This window comes from Cnephaeus nilssonii, assembly GCF_951640355.1.
Source record: "Cnephaeus nilssonii genome assembly, chromosome: 1".
In the NCBI taxonomy this organism is placed as follows: Eukaryota; Metazoa; Chordata; class Mammalia; order Chiroptera; family Vespertilionidae; genus Cnephaeus; species Cnephaeus nilssonii.
Window position 1 is genome coordinate 76,422,127 of NC_137072.1, and position 21,279 is coordinate 76,443,405.

General features: G+C 36.2%; 1 protein-coding gene across 1 annotated transcript in view; it reads left to right on the top strand.

The window, feature by feature from the left end:
• UBA6 (ubiquitin like modifier activating enzyme 6) overlaps positions 1-18,414 on the top strand; it is a 67,819-nt gene extending 49,405 nt beyond the window's left edge. The window contains exons 23-33 of the mRNA XM_079771376.1: positions 489-617; positions 2,890-2,941; positions 3,026-3,089; positions 4,039-4,108; positions 5,469-5,540; positions 6,855-6,972; positions 8,110-8,303; positions 9,323-9,450; positions 10,367-10,454; positions 10,650-10,744; positions 16,149-18,414. Coding sequence (XP_079627502.1) covers positions 489-617; positions 2,890-2,941; positions 3,026-3,089; positions 4,039-4,108; positions 5,469-5,540; positions 6,855-6,972; positions 8,110-8,303; positions 9,323-9,450; positions 10,367-10,454; positions 10,650-10,744; positions 16,149-16,284 — 1,146 coding nt within the window. The 3' untranslated portion in view covers positions 16,285-18,414. The remainder of the gene's footprint in view (positions 1-488; positions 618-2,889; positions 2,942-3,025; positions 3,090-4,038; positions 4,109-5,468; positions 5,541-6,854; positions 6,973-8,109; positions 8,304-9,322; positions 9,451-10,366; positions 10,455-10,649; positions 10,745-16,148) is intronic.
• Positions 18,415-21,279: the final 2,865 nt, after the last annotated feature.

Below are 21,279 nucleotides of genomic sequence, written 5' to 3' on the forward strand. Positions count from 1 at the left end.
GTTCAACCTAATAAGAGTGTATATAGTGCTAGGAGAGCTACAAATAATAAAGCAGCTCTTTCTGAGTTCTAGTGAAACTTTCACGATTAGATAGTAATATCTCAGACTTATACTCTCATATATTTTTAATCCTAAAAATGCTAGCTTTTTAGTATAAAACATTTTCTTAGTACTTCTTTTAGTCAGTACATATATACTACCAGTAGCTAGCAAGACATGAGAATAATTTGGGAGACAAGAAACTTTAGAGTTAAAATTTCATGTGCTATTTTTTTTGCTGTTTCCCCTCCAAAAGAGAAAGAAAAGAAAGGGAGAGAGGAGAAAAGCAAGGACAAGGAGCATGAGATGGCACTTCAAACTTTGACTAATACTCACCTGGGAGAGAGGGAGGAAGGCAGAGAGAGAACTGTTGTTTGTCCTTATCTTTTGTAGGTTTTTTTAAACTTTTTATAATGGAAATGCATTTGTTTTGTTTTCTCTCATTCTAGAAGCTACAAACTGGACACAGTTTAGAAGGCTCATTTCAAGTTATTAAATTACTTAGCAGAAGACCTAGAAATTGGTCCCATTGTGTAGAATTAGCAAGATTAAAGTTTGAAAAATATTTTAACCATAAGGTAAGTATGCATTATAAAACATTAAGAAAAGGTCTGACCTTGGCTTATTTAATTACTACCAAATTAATTTCATTGACCTGAAATGTCTACTCTTTCGGGAAGCTTTTCAGAAATAAGTAGTAAATTAAATGAGAACAAGTGCTGAGCACACAACTAATTTCTTTTTAAATGTCACTTATTAAAGAATGCATTTAAACTTCACTAATTAGCTTGTTAGATGTAAATTTAACTTATCCTTCTCTTTCTGTTTACAAAATTGGGTTTTATTAGATAGAGATTCCTTCTGGAGTATACGGAATATATTTCATCAGTAGTCTAAATGTAGTTTGTTTTTCAGAGTAAAGGAAAAGACTGTAAAAATAGAGAAATTCAGTCAGAAATTTTGTTGTAATTTTGCCTTCTCCATCCTGTCTGATAATGATATTTTGTGTTTGTTTCCCCATTTGTAAAAGGGGTGTAATAAGTTGGTACCTAATTGATAGGGCAGTGATGAGGCTCAAATGAGTTAATCCTATCTAATAAAGGACTAAAATGCAAATTGACCATCACTCCAACACACAAGATGGCTGCTCCCATGTGGACACAAGATGGCCAGCAGGGGAGGGCAGTTGGAAGGGACCAGATCTGCAAGGGAGGGCAGTTGGGGGCGATCAAGCCTGCAGGGGAGGGCAGTTGTCAGGGACCAGGCCTGCAAGGGAGGACAGTTGGGGGCGATCAAGCCTGCAGGGGAGGGCAGTTGGCAGTGCCCAGGCCAGCAGAGGAGGGAAGTTGGGGGCAACCGGGCCTGCAGGGAAGGGCAGTGGGGGGGACCCAGGCCTCCAGGGGAGAGCTGTTGGGGGTGACCAGGACTGCAGGGGAGGGCAGTTAGGGGCAAACAAGCTGGCAGGGGAGCAGTTAGGCATCTATCAGACTGGCAGGGGAGTGGTTAGGGGGTGATCAGGCTGGCAGGCAGAAGCAGTTAGGGGCAATCAGGAAGGCAGGCAGGTGAGCAGTTGGGAGCCAACAGTCCTGGATTGTGAGAGGGATGTGTGACTGCCCGTTTAAACAGGCAGTTGGACATCCCTCGAGGGGTCCCAGATTGGAGAGGGTGCAGGCTGGGCTGAGGGACACACACACACACACACACACACACACACACACCATGCACGAATTTCATGCACCGGGCCTCTAGTACATGTATAAAGCATTTAGAACAGAACCTGGCCCATAAATACTCAATAATATTGGCTGTTATTTTTACCTCCAATAACTTAACAATTGCTAGAATGTGTCCTGTACTCTCTCTTTAGTAGGTTTTCTTAAACTTTTTATAATGGAAAAATTTGAAAATAATAGAATGTAGAGAAAATAGTATTATGAATTCCCATGTAATCCTCATGTATCTATCACTAAGGTTGAATAAATATCAAGTCCTAGATAATCTTGTTTTAATCTCTAACTCCACCCTTCCCCAGATGGTTTTGAAGCAAATCCCAAACATACTACTTTAAAATACAAAATAATAAGTACTTTACTGTTTAATATTGTTTTAATTTGAAAGTTGCCGAGTAATATGTAAAATACACCACCATTTCTGTAAAAAGCGATGAAATAATCTAATTTGTGTTCACTGTAAATGTTGTTAACCTAAAAATAAAAGGCCAGATTGAGCGGCAATAAGCATTTAGATGAGATCCAAAAGAATAGCTATTTAGGAAGAACTGATTCAAGCAGAAACTAGAATAGTATTCTGATTAGGAGGTGAAGGCAAGGGATATCATGAGAAGGAGAAGGAGAAAAATTACAGGAATAGAAAGGAGGATTTTTTTTTTTTTTACGGTTCTTCATACTCCAAAGAAGGAATTTCTATAGATGCAGATACCAGCATAGTGTTGCTAATTCTAAAGAATATCTAATTATCAGTCTAATAGTCATAATGCTTTCCTGTTAGCTTTATAAACAGTTATTTGGAATATAGTAGTCCAGTGATTATTTCACCCAGTTTAATATTCCAAAGGTTTGAGGGTTAAGACCTGTAAGGCAGTTCTTCCAGGATGGCAGCTCAGACCCATTTTTAAGTGGCTTCATTTATATTATTTCTTATAATGACAAACTATTAGTGTTGATTTTAAAATAACAATAGAGCTTATTCCAGGTTCTTGAGGAGGGGGGCGGGAGGTGAGGGCAGTGACAGAATCCAGAATGTACAGATGTAGTACAAGAGTAGCTGGGAGACTTCACTGTACATCTATCTGTGTGTTTTCATTTTTCTTTTACTTCATTTTTTCTTTAGGCTCTTCAGCTTCTTCACTGTTTCCCCCTAGATACTCGATTAAAAGATGGCAGTAAGTATAGTTGAGTATTGAGAAGACAGTTTAATGTAATTTATTGCTGGCTATCTCAATTTAAAATATTCTATCTTTTATTAGGTTTGTTTTGGCAGTCACCAAAGAGACCTCCCTGTCCAATAAAATTTGATTTTAATGAACCATTGTAAGTATTTACATCCAGGTTTATATTTATTTGTAAATTTTTAACTTTGTATAGGCTTATTATCTTACTGGGTGACATTTTCAGACTCTTTAATGTTAAACATAGTCTGCCCAACCAAGCCAGTCACAACAACCCTTCTTTCCACACAACTTATTTATCCTCTATGGTAAATAACCTCATTATTTTTATCTTTTCTAAAATGAAACCAAAGCGTCACCTCTTTGACTTTATCCATAAAAAGTGAAGTGACAGCAGATGTTCTCTATTTAATGAAGCTAGTATATAGGAAATTTAAGTTATTTGGGGATAAGAATGATTACTACTAAATATCTCCCTAAATAGCCTCAAATTAATTTTCAAAGGAGTTGGTCTTTGAGTGAATACCTGTATACCTATCCAGATGAGATATACACTTTATTTACACACACACACACACACACACACACACACACACACTAAACACTTTGTGTGTAAGCCTTCCTTTATGCTTAGGTTTTCATCTGGTGCTTATTTTAGGCTTTCACTCACCTAATCCTGACTGCTTGTTCTAGCAAACTTACATTTCTTTGTTTTTGTACACTCTTTTGCTTAGTATGAACCTGACATAGACTTTTTAAAAACAAATAATGCTTTTTTATGAATTAAAATGAATTTTCTTTCACTAATCTAATTTTTGCTTCTCTGGCCACTCATATCCCCAAAGTAATCATGATAACTACTTCTAAGTATCAGTGCTTATGAGGATGAACATCTGATGTTTTCTGTCTGTAGCCTCTACAGTACTTAGGTCTAGACCAGAATTTCACAGACTGACTTTTAAAAAAATAATCCTGTAACAAAAATTCTATGGTTATTTTTCTTCAACATTTTAGAGACTAGTTTCTGGTGAATTAAACATCTTATTTGAAACTGTGCATTCACACTTTGTTTTATTTTTTTAATTTCAAAGGCACTTCAGTTTCCTTCTGAATGCTGCAAAATTATATGCTACAATCTATTGCATTCCATTTACAGAAGAGGTAAGATATCCTTCAAGCCTTAGCAAATGATACAAAGCCAGGGTAGTATTAGATGACTTACCAGCTAATTCCATCATCAAAATGTGTTTATATATTATGAGAATTTTTTTTTATTTTGTTGCATTGTTGTCCATAGCAAGAGCTAAAATCTCATTGCAGCATTACTAAGTAGAAGAAAGTTAATTTCCTTTCTTTCTAAATTTAAGTAGTGAAACATATTTATAAAAGCAGCCTTAGCTTTATTGTTAAAACATTTATAACATAATCGGAGCTCCAGTGGCGCAATAGGTTAGCGCGTGGTACTTAAAACATTTATAACATAATAACTTCAATTGTAATTACTCTGAATCCCAAAAGGAACTATTTTATAGCAAATTTAAAATATTCCTTAGAGATTCTCTTTGTTAACATTTGTTTGGCTTATTTTATGATGCTTTTTTATATTCTTTTCAGGAAATTTGAAAATGATGCTACCTCATATTGACATTTCTTAGCCCTTATCATTATATCCATTCTTTTAGGCATTATCTTTTTTGACTAACTATAAAGGATCTAATACAGTTTCATTTGAGAGGCAAATTTGCAGTAGTGAATTTTTCCCCACAAATGCATATTAGAGCTAAATAAATTGTAACACCTTTATATAGGCTAAATGGGGAAATATGAACCAGATTTCTAATTCTGACTATTTTAGATCTAGATCCAAATAAATCTAGTTTCCTAGGATCCAGATAAAAATGCCTGTTGTAGATTAATCCTTTTTAGAGTTAATGTAAAGAAAATATGCTGTGAATGTCCGGTAAAAATAGTGGCATACAGTCTAGTATTCTTTTTGTAAAAACAGTGGTAATTTTGTGATGTGTCATAGGTGACTTCAAAAGCAGTTTGTCTCAGTTTTTCCTAAGCAGCCATTTATCCAGGTTCATCTTGAACCATTTAAATAAATTCATGTTTTCAAAGGTATGAATTCCATTTACCTATTTATTTTATTTATTGAGTATAATTTTATGCCGAGAGCTTTGTAAAAAAATGAAGACATAGTCCCCAATCTTAAAGCACTTAGTCTGATACAACCAGTCATAAAACTACCTTTATAAAAATTTGTGGAAAGAACTAAAATTTTTAGGTTTCTTGACAAATAAGTAGTTTTTTGCACATACCACTGTTACCCCAGTCTTTATAGAGTTGATATTTCTATAGAAATAAAGATAACTGTCATATAAATGGGTGTGGTTTAAATAGTCAAATGATAAATTATTCAAATATTTTTGTATAAAGGACTTTTTATGGGATGATTTTAGCTTTAGAATTCAGAATTAAATGAATAAGTTTGTTGATAAATTACTTTTTTTAAAAACAGGACATATCAGCAGGTACCCTCTTGAATATTCTTTCACAAGTAAAGATTCAGGAATTCAAACCTTCCAGTAAGGTATGTTTAGAAATTCTTTTATTTGGCGAATAGTTATTGAACTTCTGTATATGTCAAATTCCATTCGAAACCTGGAGAATCCAGGTTAGGGTTATAAAAACATGAGTTAGATGTCTTTTTAAAATAAAAAATAGTGCTTTAATTAGTGATGATGTAGCTAGTTTCTTAGTTTGAGAATATTAACTTCACTACCATTATGGGATGTCCAGTAAGTAATTCCTTAAGGATAAAGTACTTGTATATATTGCCTTGCATCTATATGAAGGAAGACATATTCTTTGGAAAAGAATTGCTTGTCAGCAATCAAGAAATATTTAAAGGATGCGTATATATTTTATGGATCTTCTGTTTCTTCAAAGACAGAAAACAGCTCTGTACTAGTTAGAGCCATGAAGTTTGTTTTGAAACTGATTTGTGAGAATTACAAACTTTTGATTATTATCAACTTTATTTAGTGTGGAATTTTAAAAGAGAACCATATAAATTCAGAGCTCACAAGCTATTCAGTAAATATTTTTAACACTCACTATAAACAAGTTTGTTTTATATATATTTATTGTGGTTCTCTTAATGAACAAAGTAAGCATCCCCGAGAAAAAAGGTTCTCATAGAGTTTAGGTGTCAATGTTAGGAGACAGATAATAAAGAAAACATATAAATAACATAATATTACCTACTTCTGCAAGTGTGGGGAACCTTTTTTCTGCCAAGGGCCATTTGGATATTTATAACATCATTCGAGGGCCATACAAAATTATCAACTTAGCCCTGGCCAATGTACTAGTAGCTCTGGTGGTTGGGCGTCGACCCAGGAATTAAGAGTCGAAGGTTCAATTCCTGGTCCGGGCTTATGCCCAGGTTGCAGGCTTGGTCCTCAGTGGGGGGATGTGCAAGAGGCCACCAATTAGTGATTCTCTCTTATCATTGATGTTTCTAACTCTCCCTCTCTCTTCCTATCTCTCTCTATAAAACCAATATAAATATATATTTTTTTAAATTATCAACTTAAAAATTAGCCTACTATATGTGGTCTGTCATTTAATTAACTCATCCCTAATGCCTTGCAGGGCCAGACCAAATGATTTTGCAGGCCTTATACAGCCCACAGGCCTTTATGGTCCATGGGCCGGATGTTCCCCAACCCTGTGTAACTAGAGGAAGGTATAAAACACATTGCACCATAAAGAGTAATAATCTGATTAAACTGGATAGGGGGTATATTTTCTCTTGTGACTTATTTGATAAAACAGTATGTTAACCAAACTTAGATATTGGATGTGATACATTAATGAACATGTATACATGTATTTAAAGGTTGTTCAAACAGATGAAACAGCTCGGAAACCAGACCAGATTCCTATCAGCAGTGAAGATGAGAGGAATGCTATTTTCCAACTAGAAAAGATTATGTCATCTAATGAAGCTACCACAAGTAAGAACTAATCTTTATTAAAATGTTTTGAATTTGGAGGGATTTCTGTTTTTGCTAAGTTCTACACCCAAAAGCTTATGGGATTTAATAACAATAATATAGTAATGATATTAGTTGATTTCATGATCTAAAGAAAGATACTGTTCATCTTTAACTGTGACTAAATTCATAATTTTCTTCACCATTGCCCTACTCTCAAAAGCTCAAATGTAATCTGCTTTGTTATTGTTCTGATTGTTTTAGGTTCTGTTGTGACTCCTTTTTAACTTATGACTAGCATAATGAGCAAAAGTGGAGTCATTAACCTTAGACAAGTAAGTCACTTCAGGATAAAAATGCATAGACAGATTTTTTATTTTTCTTGGCTTCTTAGTCTCCATAATTACAGGGAATACAAACTGACCTACACACATACTTTGTCTTAAACTTAGGGAAACTGAACAGTTAATTCCTTAAAAACAGAGCTACTAGTTGATGTTTTTAGACTTGCTCACCATTTTTCTATTATATAAATCAACAGTTCCCAAACTTTTGGATTTTATGCACAGACCAGTAAAATTCAGGGAAAACAACCAGGATTAGCCTACTATTTATTTTACAAATAAAAGGTAACCATCTTAGTTTATTCATTATAGTTATAGAAAAAAACATACTATCATTTCTTGCTTTTTCTTTTCATCACAGATCAAATTATACCTATCTATAGAATGATTATGGGAACCACTGATCTAGAAATCTTTTAAAAAGATACATATTTTTATTTTACCAACTAACCCTATTCTTAGTTATCAGAGGTCAAATGTTTTAGAGTAGTATGTTTCAAATCAACTTTCATACAATACCCACTGTTGCCTTTTTATTGTAAACCACTTAACTAGCAGATGTGGTACATGACTTTCTTATTTTTCTGTTTTTTAGAAAGGTTTTTATAATCTAGAAACTTCTCTAATCTAGTGATATAAAAGCCATTATTTTCATTTCCTTCAATATCTGCAGTTCCTTGCATTTTTCTTATACATTTCAGTCATTCAAAAACATAAACAAAAAAGAACCTATCAGAGTAGTGACCCCACATTGCTTTTCACCTGATAAAATCTTTACCACTTACTAGGAAACTATTTTTCTGGTTATGATCAGGTGACCTTCAGATGGCAGTCCTTTCATTTGAAAAAGATGATGATCGTAATGGACACATAGATTTCATCACAGCTGCATCAAATCTTCGTGCTAAAATGTATAGCATTGAACCAGCTGACCGTTTCAAAACAAAGCGCATAGCTGGTAAAATTATACCTGCTATAGCAACAACCACAGCTGCAGTTTCTGGCTTGGTGAGTTTATTATTCTTTCAATGAAAATGCATCTTTTTCATCGCCTCTTTCCTTTTTTCCCATTATACTACCTCCAACCAGTTACTCAGAGATCTTAGCAAAGGAGAGGGATACATATTGATCTTATAATTTAAAATTACAAGACATTTGTTAAAATACAGTAATCTGCATTTTAAATATTTACAGGTATACAAACATTTTTTAAAATATATTTTTATTGATTTCAGAGAGGAAGGGAGAGGGAGAGAGATTGAAACATCAATGATGAGAGAGAATCATTGATCAGCTGCCTCCTGCATGCCCCACACTGGGGATTGAGTGCAACCCCAGGCATGTGCCCCATCTAGGAATCAAACTGTGACCTCCTGGTTCATAGGTTGACACTCAACCAGTCAGCCATGCCATTATAACATTAAAAAATAATAATCTCTGTCAAGATAGTCTAATTTTTCTTACAGTCACTAATCCTCTTAATCGTCTTTGTGTCCTCCATACCAAGCAGGTATTCTTTTTCTTGAATAAAATGAACTGCCCTGATCTTTGCTATTGGATTTTAGTGCTCTGCCTTAAAAAATATGTAATTCCCTGTTTGTGATTTGGTTTTCTTACAATTTAATCTTCCCTAATGATTCAGAATCTTTACAATGGCCCTAGTTACTACACTGTATACAGTGTTATTCTTAGAAGTCATGTAATTATCTGCCCCTGTATTGTGTTCTTAGACTATTATATTTTTGAGTTCTGCTATCTGCTTTCAAAGTAGGAAGATTACCGGGTTAAGTTAATATATTCTTTTAATAACTTTGTTCACCATGTAGAGAACAGGTAGGGAGTTTGAAAGTATATATGCTAAAACTGAAGAGACTTATAAGAAATTTATATTGCTCTAGTCCAATACTTGATTTTACTCTTTACAGAGAAATGCTTGAGAAGAATTTAGGGATATTAAGTAGAGATAATTAAATCATTAATCATTTTAGGCTTTTTATATAATCAATTTACTTTTTTTTAAAATCTAGGTTGCATTGGAGATGATCAAAGTAGCTGCTGGCTATCCCTTTGAAGCTTACAAAAATTGTTTCCTTAACTTAGCCATTCCAATTATAGTGTTTACAGAAACAACTGAAGTAAGAAAAACTGAAATCAGGTACGCATGAAGGTCTATTTCTCGTACATAATGAGAATAAAATAAAATTTTTACCTTTCAAAAGGGAAAAATACCAACTTCACATTTCCTTTTTTTCTAAATCTATAAATTCTTGCCAGTACTTCAAGAACAGGTGAAAACCCTATCTTCTTGACATATTTTTTACTAAACTAGCCATAGAACTGTCCCAATACTTAATCTGTCACACTGTTTAGCATTGTACTATTATATGGTTTCATATACCTAACTCAAATGAATTAGAAGACGCCTTGGTATCTGACTAATGATTCATCCGATTTAGAATCTAGTTCCAAAAGCTATGTGACAAGGCAAAGCATTTGTCCTGGATCTTCATTTTTGGCTTTCCAGACTGGCAACAACCAAAAATTTGAAAACATCTATTTTGGCAAGAGTGTGAAAAAGCACTTTCTTATATTACTGATGAGAGTATAAAGTAGTGTAACCCATAATATGGGGAATATAACACTGTATTTCAAATTTGCAGATACATTTACATTCATATCAAATGATAATATGTACAAGATAGTCATTCTGGCATCATTTGTCATAACCAAAGATTGGAGCAACCCAAGTGTTCAGTAGTAGGGCACTGTAACATCCACACAGTGAAACTCATGCAGGTGTTTAAAAAAAAAAAGAGGGGGAGGACTCTATCACTAAGTCATACTGATTTATAATGAGATGCTAGAAAAATCAATAAGGAACTGATAAAAGTGGTAACCTATGTGGCATGTTGGAGAAACAAGCTTATGGAATAATTAGGAGTTGTATTTTCCTTTTTCCCCCTATATTAATATCTAGCTAAATTACAAGTAATGGACTTCTGAGAGGTTTTTATTATTATTAAAGGAAAGAAAATTAAGATGTTTTTGTTCTGAATATCTTTCTACAACAGAAATGGAATATCATTTACAATTTGGGACCGATGGACTATACATGGAAAAGAAGATTTCACCCTCTTGGATTTTATAAATGCTGTCAAAGTGAGACACGTATTCACTTAGTTGCTTTGAGTTTGTTTTTTATACATTAGTTGCTTTGAGTCTTAGTTTTTATACATAATTTTATGGGATAATTTAATAAATATTATTTTTACTGGTTGTAAAACATTGTCACCCAAAACTTTATATTTAGATTGAGCTTTGATTATTGTTTCTCTTTTGGATATTCACTTTCAGGAAAAGTACGGAATTGAGCCAACAATGGTGGTACAAGGTGTCAAAATGCTTTATGTCCCTATAATGCCTGGTCATGCAAAAAGATTGAAGTTAACGTAAGTATCACACACTATGTGCAAAAGAGTCACAGAAATTGAAACATATAAGCTGGATGCACACTGGAAAATTAAATATAAAGGTTTATCGAAATTCAGATAGAAGTATGTGTTTTACTCCTTATGCCAGTCAAAAGACTATGAATCTATCAAGCTCAGTTGGCTACCTCTCAAGAGAGATTCATCTATACTAATAAAAGAGTAATATGCTAATTAGACCGGGAGACCTTCCGGACATCCTTCTGGACAAAGACATGGTGGTGGGGCCAAGGCAGAGGCGGTTAGGGGCAATCAGGCCGGCAGGGGAGAGTAGTTAGGGGGATCAGCCCGGCAGGGGAGGGCAGTTAGGAGGATCAGGCCAGAACTGGAGGGCAGTTGGGGGCAATCAGGCTGACAGCGGAGGGCAGTTGGGGGTCATCAGGCAGGCAGGCGGAGGCAGTTAGGGGTGATCAGGCAGGCAAGAAGAGAGGTTAGGGGCAATAAGGCAGGCAGAGGGGTTAGGGGCAATCAGGCAGGCAGGCAGGTGAGCAGTTAGGAGCCAGCAGTCCCAGATTGCGAGAGGGATGTTCGACTGCCGGTTTAGGCCCAATTGGGCCTAAACCGGCAGTCAGACATCCCCCAAGGGGTCCCGATTGGAGAGGGTGCATTCTGGGCTGAGGGAACCCCCCCTCCCCCGTGCACGAATTTTGTGCACCGGGCCACTAGTCCTACATAATAAAATGGTAATATGTAAATTACCATCACTCCGCTACGCCCACGATTGGGCCAGCAGGAGGCGCAGGGGGCGAGACTCAGGGTGGCTGGGGTAGCTGATTGGGCCAGCAGGACGCTGAGCTCAGCGTCTGTGCCATGGCTGCGCCGGAGGCTTTCGAAAGGCCTGGTGCACCAGCGGATAGACAGCCAGCTCCCCCGCGATCAAAAGCCAAAGCGGGGGAGCTGGCTGTCTGTCTGCTCCGGCACAAGGCCTTTCGAAAGCCTCCGCCGCGCCGGAGGCTTTCGGAAGGCCTGGTGCACCAGCAGACAGCCAGCCAGCTGGTGCACCAGGTGCATGATTAAATCATGCACTGGGCCTCTAGTAAGATTATAATACCCTTGTGAATTTATTGTAGTTCAATGTTAACTTTTCAGCCAATAGGCTTAGAAACCTGATTTGATCAACATACCAAGTGAAAATAGATCCACCTCTCCTGGAATATGAGACTGAAGTATAAAAACAAAAATGCCAAATTGTTATATTCATTCATTCACCATTTATTTTTAAGGAGTATCTACTATGTGCCAGATACTTTTGTAAGCATTAGAGGTATAGCAGTGTGCAAAGCCAAGTCCCTGTCCTACTTTGAGAGTTTGCATAACAACTAGACAAGTACATCAGATAGTGTTAAATGCTATGGAGAAAAGAAAGCAGAATAAGGGGGTAAATTGCTGTGTTATATTAAGTAGTCTTTACAGTGGTCTGCAAGGCCCTAAATGATCTGGTTCCCAGTTACTCCTCTAAATTCCTTTCATACTTCTCTCCCTTTACTCTCAAAATTCTATCTATACTGGTCATTCTTTTCTTTGAACACTCCAGGCATGCACTAGCATGAAACCTTTGCTCTAGTTGTTTCCTCTGCTTGTAACTTTTTCTGAGATAACAACCTGGCTAATTCTCACCTCTGGTCTTTGTACCTCCTGAAAAGGCCTCCATGAGCCCTGTTAAAATACTGCATCCTATCTGCTGTCCCCTCCTCACATGCCTGATCTCCGTTGCTCTACTTTTTCTCTTTTATATAGAATTCATCACTGACTTGTAGCTACTATATAATGTTTTTTATTAATTATCTGTTTCCCCCAGGACCTAGACCATTAGCTTCACAAGGGGTAGGAATCTTTATTTACACTGACATATTTCAAGAACCTAGAGCAAATGCCTGGCACAAAATAAACATTAATAAATATTTGTCATATGAATAAATGAATCTCCACATGATGGTGCTGTAACAGATATGTCAGCTTTAACTATGATGATCAGTTAGTGAGGTTATTCACTGTTTTTTATTATTATAATCCAGTCCTAATTATCTATACTTCACAAACAAAATTCCTATTATATTAGCTAAGGCATTAATTTGGCTCATATTGGTTGTGTGTTTTTTTTAATTCAGATCCTAAATGTCTTTTGGATAAAGAGTAGTATTTAGAATTATGTCATATAGTACCTAGATGAGATTGGAATGTGTGGTCCTGAAGTGTATTAACTAGTGAAATTGAAAATTTGCTGTGAATAATTCATAAAAATGCTTTATAGAATTGGCCAATATGTCTAAGCTCCAGCATGATGTTTTGTGAATGATATTTCTCATTTGATTACATTGTTTATTTAGCAGATAATTTACTGAGTACCTATGAAGTGGCTGGATAAGCTTGGCCTCAGAAATACCTGGGTTCACATCCTTCCTCAGCTATTTGTTTTGTCACATGGATTTGTAGTTTATTGAACTTTTTTGAAACTTAGTTTCCTATCCACAAACATGGATGTTTGTGCAATTGAATACTAAAATAATAGTAAGGGCTAGTGTTGTAATAGCAAGTAAAAAATATTCAATAAATATTACTCCTGTTAATGTTTTGTCATCATACATCTTTATCAAATAGACCTTGCTCTCAAGGAGTTCACAGTTTAAAGAAAAGTCACATGTTAATAATTAAAATGTAATTGAAGAGTTATTATAATAAAGGTTTTTACAGAATACTATGGGTACTACTAAATCAAACCTTGTGCTTAGGGTAGGTTTCATTTGCACTACTTTTGAAAATGGATTATATCAGGCAAAAGCAATAGTTTGTGCAAAGGCATGCAGCTGATAATAAAGAGCATACATGATGTATTTGGAAAATCAAGTATTTTTGAATGACTTAAGGATGAGGTGGAGAAGAGTAAGTGGTGGAAAGAATGAAAGTTATATATGGGACAAAATATCTTTGTAAAATGGAAGGAGCTGCTATTGAGGATTAAAGATTTTATAGTTTAGAGCCTGGCATGAGATGGGTATGACAGATAATATTATTAGACAAGAGAATAAATTAAGATTTACTTTTTAAGAGAATATTGGCAGCAGAGTAGATTGGAGGTAGAAGAGAAAATGGAGACATCTGTCTAGAAGCTAATGCAGTAATAGTGTATAAAACTAAGTGGGGGCGGGGGGTTAGAGTTTTTCTAATCAATTATTTTTTTCAATTACAGTTTACATTCAATGTTATTTATTCTTGTACTAGAGGCCCAGTGCACGAAATTCGTGCCCGGAGGGGTGTGTCCCTCAGCCCAGCCTGCACCCTCTCCAATCTGGGACATCCCTCTCACAATCCAGGACTTCTGGCTCCCAACTGCTCGCCTGCCTGCCTGCCATCCTGATTGCCACTAACCACTTCTGCCTGCCAGCCTGATCACCCCCTAACCATTCCCCTGACAGCCTGATTGATGCCTAACTGCTCCTCTGCCAGCCTGTTTGCGCCTAACTGCAGGCCCAGTCACCCCTAACTTCCCTCCCCTGCAGGCTTGATTGCCCCCAACTGCCCTCCCTTGCAGGCCTGGTGCCTCCCAACTGCCCTCCCCTGCTGGCCATCTTGTGGCAGCCATCTTGTGTCCACATGGGGTCAGTCATCTTTGACCACATGGGGGCAGCCATCTTGGGTGTTGGAGTGACGGTCAATTTGCATGTTATTATTTTATTAGATAGGATAGAGGCTTGGTGCACAGGTGGGGGCCGACTGGTTTTCCCTGAAAGGTGTCCTGGATCAGGGTGGGGGTTCCCTTGGGGTGTGGGGCAGCCTGGGTTAGGGGCCTGTGGTGGTTTGCAGGCCAGCCACGCCCCCTGGCGACCCAAGTGGAGGCCCTGGTATCTGGGATTTATTTATCTTCTATAATTGAAACTTTGTAGCCTTAAGCGGAGGCCAAGAAAGGTCAGGGCTGCAAAAACTTGGCTTCCTCCATTACCGGGGGCAACTCAAGCCTCCTGCTCTCTCCAGCTCCGTGGCTGCCGCCATATTTGTTGGGATTTATTTATCTTCTATAATTGAAACTTTGTAGCCTTAGTGGAGGCCAAGGCAGGCCAGGGCAGGTGGAAAGCTTGGCTTCCTCTGTTGCTGGGGAAACCCAAGCCTCCTGCTCTCTCCGTGGCCGCAGCCATCTTGGTTGGGTTAATTTGCATACTCTTGATTGGCTGGTGGGTGTGGCTGGTGGGTGTAGCAGAGGTATGGTCAATTTGCATATTGCTCTTTTATTAGATAGGATTAGTTTCAGGTGTATAGCACAGTGGTTAGACAATCATACATTTTACAACGTCCCCCTCCCCCATATTTTAAGTACCCCTCTGACCCCATTGGTAGTTACTATAATACTAGAGGCCCGGTGCATGAAATTCGTGCATGGGGGGGTGGGCGGGGTCCCTCAGCCTGGCCTGCACCCTCTCCAATCCGGGATCCTTCTCGCAATCTGGGACCACTGGATCCTAACCGCTCACCTGCCTACCTGCCTGATCCCCCCTAACCACTCTGCCTGCCTGCCTGATTTCATTCCCAATTGCTCCCCCACCAGCCTGATCACGCCCCTCAATGCTTGCTCCCCTGCCGGCCTGATTGCCCCTAACTGCTTCCTCCCCTGCCGGCTGATCACCCCTAACTGCTTTGCTCCCCTGCTGGCCTGATCGCCCCTAATTGCCTCTTTCTCAGTCTCTGCCACCGTGGCTTCGTCCAGAAGGAAGTTGGACGTCCAGTTGATCCGGTCTAATTAGCATATTACCCTTTTATTATTATAGGTTATTGACTATATTCTTTATGCTATAATTTACATTCCTGTGACTATTTTGTAACTGCCAATTTGTTTAAGTGTTTTTTTGGTATGTAGGATAAACATAGGATATAAGGGAAAGGTGAAACTTAAAAATGTGTTTTACTGTAATGTTTCTAGCTTGCATTCGAAGATTTAAATCTTGCTTGCTTTTTACTCTTTACAGAGACATGAATGAGAAGAATTTATGATTTCTCTAAACTTTATAGGAGGTTTAGGAGAATTTGTTTTCTTAAATCATTGCTTTCAAAAAGCATTTTGGGTTGTTTATGCTTTTTGTGTGTTGGAGAATTTGTTTCACTTTTTGTTTTTGTCTTTGAATAAGTGGTTTATATTCTTTATCACTACCAGCAGTGGTCCAAAGTGATTCACTGTTAGGTAAATGAGTATCTTGAGTTTAGAACTTTTAGTTAAAAAAAAAGAAAGAAAGAAAGAATAGATGAAAACAGATGTATTATTGGGGTTAAAAATGAAAATAAAGTCTAGATACAAGTCTGATTCTCTGGGCAATATTAGTCAGCAAATCATTCATTTTAGGAATTTACCAAATTATTTGTCTTTGGTTATTTTTTTCAGAATGCATAAACTTGTAAAACCTACTACTGAAAAGAAATATGTGGATCTTACTGTGTCATTTGCCCCAGACACTGATGGAGATGAAGATTTGCCTGGACCTCCAGTAAGATACTACTTTAGTCATGACACTGATTAACAGAAGTTGTCTTAAAGTTGCTGCAGCACTTCTTTGACTTTAGAAAGAGTGACTTAATTCAGAGCTGCAAAATGAGCTCATATTACCATGGCTTTCCCTTTGAGGAAAACTTAATTTAAGGGACATAACATTAAGAAACTACACTGAAGAACTGCAAAACCTTTTGGAGCATAGTATATACTTGTTATGTGGATATGATCACAAGCAACTTTGAATTGGAATGTCATTTTATAATGCTTACAACAAATTTGTGTATTAACCTCTCTGGATGAATAGAAGGAAAAAATATGTATCCATGACCAGAAAAGATTAAGGAAATTAAAGTAACAAATGCAACTATCCAAAAAGTTTAATCCTATTTTATGAATTTCTTATTTGTTTAGTTTTTGAGGCCTGTTTTTCTATACAAATAGTGTCAGGCACCCATACCTCTCATGATTAGACTTTGAATTTAACACCAGTGGGAAGTAGAGAGATGGTGGATAAAGAGTAGACATTTTAAGTTTCACAGTTGCAGTTTACTGTTCTATTACCTCTGCTAGTTTAACCAGAGTTTGTTATATCACCATCTCCCAAACGTCAGGATCTTTGTTGATAGCATCAGTGTTGTAAGCCATGAGCAGTAGGTCAGATGACTAAATGTTAACCGTATTACATGGACTCTGACAACCCTCTTAGAGAATCTGTGAATGTGAATAGATGTAGCTAATCATTTGATTCTTCAATATGCTTTCTCATGTAGCCATTTTATTTATTTGGAACTCTAGACCTGATTGTCATAGTATATAAGATTAAAAGGTCTTGTGAAGGGAGTGTTTTTTAGAAGTAGATGAAAACTAGAAATTAAAAAATTATCACTAGTTGAGTCTTGGATTTTTTTCCCCCAGCAACCTAATGGACAGAAAAGAATAATTTAATATTTTATGTTAAAAAGAAACGTATTATTTTATTCTGCATTCCCAGAAAGGGAGTTGATGAAAATAAAAATTTATTTTTTTAGGTTTTTGATGACAGAACTTTCTGTTTTCTGATATGAGCTGTTGCATATGTTCATATAAATAATATCATTAAAATGACATAAAGTATACTCAACACTGTAAACTCAATGAAAACAGCAAGTGTTTCTTTTTCTAAGACTACCATGTATTCTAAAGCAAGTTTAACCCACAAAAGTCATTTTCCTCTAGCTGCTTTTCTTCTGCTCCCCTGTTCAGACCATTAGTAGGTACTTGATAAATTAAAAACTAATTTCACATCAGTATTATTCTAGTTAGGTATATTTTTATATCTTCAACTTAACTTTTATTTTATTTAGAAATACTTTAAATGACTATCAACCAGCTTTATTATTTTATTCTTTTGTAAAAGTATTATCCAGTTGAGAAAATAAATTTATTTAGGAGTAGAGGGTGAAATTGTATGGTTAACAAATAGATAATCTGTACATTGGGAGGTGGAGAGAAGTGGACAGGATGAATTTAAAGGAAATGGCTACCTTTGAAATAAGCAATTAATTTTTAGTTCCTCATATCCTACTCTATCCAATTGTGCATATTAGAAATGTAATGCTTAAAATTAATGTTACTTAAAATTGAATCCAGAAACATCAGAGTTCTATGGCTTTATAGGGTAGGAATAATAAAAAGACTTTTCTCTAAGAAGCCTTTTCCCACTTTTATGTTGTTTTGTGCTCCATGATAGTAACTGATATTTTCCAGGTAGCCATTTAATAAGTCAACTGTGATCTAACAGCTTGCTTATCATTTGATGTAAATCTCCAAATCTCTTCCAAAGTAAATTTAGAACATGCTCTCAATTCTTATTTATAGAGACCAGTGCTTTAGCTGATACAAACAAAATCAACAGGATTAAACCTGAGACCCTTTTGTCGTTGCTTTTTTTTTTCTGTAGGTAATGGTTATTGCTATTAATTTCTTCTGTTTAGTTCTACTAAGCTGGAAAGCCAAGGTGAAGTTAATGACAATTTTTTTCGTTCTCTAGTTTATTTCTGTACTATGAGATTGTTATTGATGATTGCAATACCAGGTGCAAAAATTAATTATTTGATTTTGTATGGTACCACTGAGTAATTTTTTACTTATTAAAAATAAAGAAATTTGAAAAAAAAAAGAAATTTGACAATATCTTTGTAAATCCAGAGATTCCAGTTTGCTATTTATTTTGTGGGTAATGTTGCTTTGGTGTTTGCTAATTTTCAAGTTTTGCAGTCATGGAAATACAACAGTCACTGGATGTGGAGGGACATTACTTCAAAATTTTTTTGGCTCCTGGAAATTCTATTAAAACAATTGAGGGTAAATGATGGTAACCATATAAAACCCAGAAGATCTGCTAAATCCCAAACTGTTAGCTGCAAATTTCTAATGTCCATTTTAGAGTTCAAAGCAGTTATGTTAATTCATCTGTAAGTTCTTCTAAATTGTTCCAAAGGTAGAACTTGAAAATAGATGTGTATCATTAAGTCCACGATTTTATAATTAGTCAAATGAAGACAGCAAGAAAATTGTTCTCTTGAGATTTTGAGGAAAAAACCTCTTGACCTAATAATTCATAATGAATATTATCAAAAATTCATTGTAATCATCTATATAATAAAAGCCTAAGCAACCATTACAACAGAACAACCAGTCACTATGATGCACACTGACCACCAGGGGGCAAATGCTCAATGCAGGAGCTGCCCCCTGGTGGTCAGTGCGCTCCCACAATGGGGAGCACAGCTCAGCCAAAAGCTGGGCTCACAGCTGGCGAGGGAGCGCAGCAGCGGTGGTGGGAGCCTCTCCCACCTCCACAGCAGTGCTAAGGAGCAGCAAGCCAAGTGGTAAGGAGCTAGTGGTCCCAGACTGCAGGCTGTAAGAGGGCACAGGCCAGGCTGAGGGACACACACCCTCTCCCCTAGTGCATGAATTTTGTGCACCGGGCCTCTAGTAAGTGTATAATTACTCAGTATAGAATCACTAGGTATGAGTTTGGCTATTTTACTTTTAACAAATTCAACAGGACATTGAGATCTTGGAGATCATAGTAGGTAATGAGAAGGTAATTTGTGTTTATTTTTGTCTTGCTATGTCCTATCTTTGTTTTTTAATTGAGAAACAAATATTCAAAAAATATATTCAAAAGAGTACATAAAATATAAATACACAGTTTAAGGAATCATTTTAAGGTAGTAGCTATTTGTATAACCAGCTCGCAAATCAATAGAACATTGACAGCAGCCAGAAACTCCCCTTGTAGTCCCTTCCTAATCAGCCAGCTTCTCCCCACATAGCTTCTGGCAATAATACCACCCTACCTCCTGTGATAACTATGTCATTTTTATTTATTTTTAGTGTTACCATCTATGTCGTACTTAAACAATGCCATTTACTTTTTGATGGTTTTGAACTTTTATGTAAATGGAACCATACTGTATTCTTCTGTGGCTGCTTCTTTCATTGAACAAGGAATTCATTCATGTTGCCTGTACCTATACTTCATTCATCATAATAGTTGTATAATTTAACTTTGCAGTAACATACCACAATTTATTCATTCTATTGACTGCAGACAATTCTGATGTTTTTAGTTTGGGGCAATCACAGTTCCCAATGAACATTCTTATGTGTATCTCCTAGTGCAGGTATAACTTAGGAATGGGATTGCTTGGTCATAGGGTATTTATATCTTAAATCTTATTAGATAATAACAGTTTTTCCTAAGCAATAGAGAGATTCTATTTCTCAATTGTGCATACACAAAACACAGTTTATTTTTTTTATTATTTATTAATTATTGTATTATTTTTCATACAAACAACTGTAAACCTACTTTTACCCTGCCCTGATATTTACATATATATATATCTTTTCTGAATTTTTTTGTTCCTTTTCTATACTTGTGCTGTCTATTGTCTTCATCACTACAGCTAATATATTGTTTTTTATATTTGGCAGAACTAGTAAGACTGTCTTGGTTATTCTTAGTCCTTTGTATTTTCAGTTCTCAAATTTCTTTTTGCAAATATGGAAATCTGTCACTCTTGCAGTTTCCAATTGTCTTGCTGTAATTTTCAGTCTTTTATCTACCTGAATATGAAAACCATTATTTTATAGTCTGTGTTTAATAATTCCCAAATCTGAAATTCTCTTGGTCTTGTTTTTATTTTTATTTTGTTTCTGCTAATCCTCATTTCTTATATTTTTGTCAACACTATATTTGAAAAATGCCAACACTATATTTGAAAAGTTGTAGAAGCAATTTGATGCCCAGCATGATCATTTTCATCCTCCACAGAATTTTTTCGTATGCTCTATCAGATACTTGGGCACTAGTAGTTTGGGATCATTTTTACCCAGTTTTAGAAACTGAGATTTTCTAAGTCATCCTTGTCACTCAGAGCTGAACTCTAGACTGTAGTAGTGGTCTTTCTTCCTGTTAACCCTTACTCCTACAATCCGGGAGGGTTGCAAAGTGTGGGCTGGGGTTAATAGGGGCCCCACCTCTTGGCTGGCACTAGATTCAATCTTTGAATCCCTAGCCCCTTAGCTGTGCTCAGCTTCTCAGTGGACTCTTACTTAAAAATTTCCCAAAGCTCTCAGAGAACAAGTGATCCCAAACAAAGGGTTCACCTTAATGAAGTTCTATTTTTCCCAGATATTAGCCTGATAATTGTTCACTGACAACTTGATGCCTTCCCAACATAAGTATGTTAAACCAAATGACTTAGCTACTTCATTTCTTAACTGTTGGTTAGTGTAAAATATAATTGATGTCTTTGTATTGCTTCTGTATCTGGAAACTTACTAAACTCTAATGATTCTTATAATTATTTGTAAATTCTTTTGGGCCTCCTATATAATCTTGAAAGAGGGACAGTGTTTAGTCTTTTTTTAAGATTCAAATTTTGTTTTTGTTAATCTTCTCTTATATGTTACTTTTTGTTTCCATTAATTTATGTTTTTATCAATATTACTTAGTTTTTTCCTATTTTCT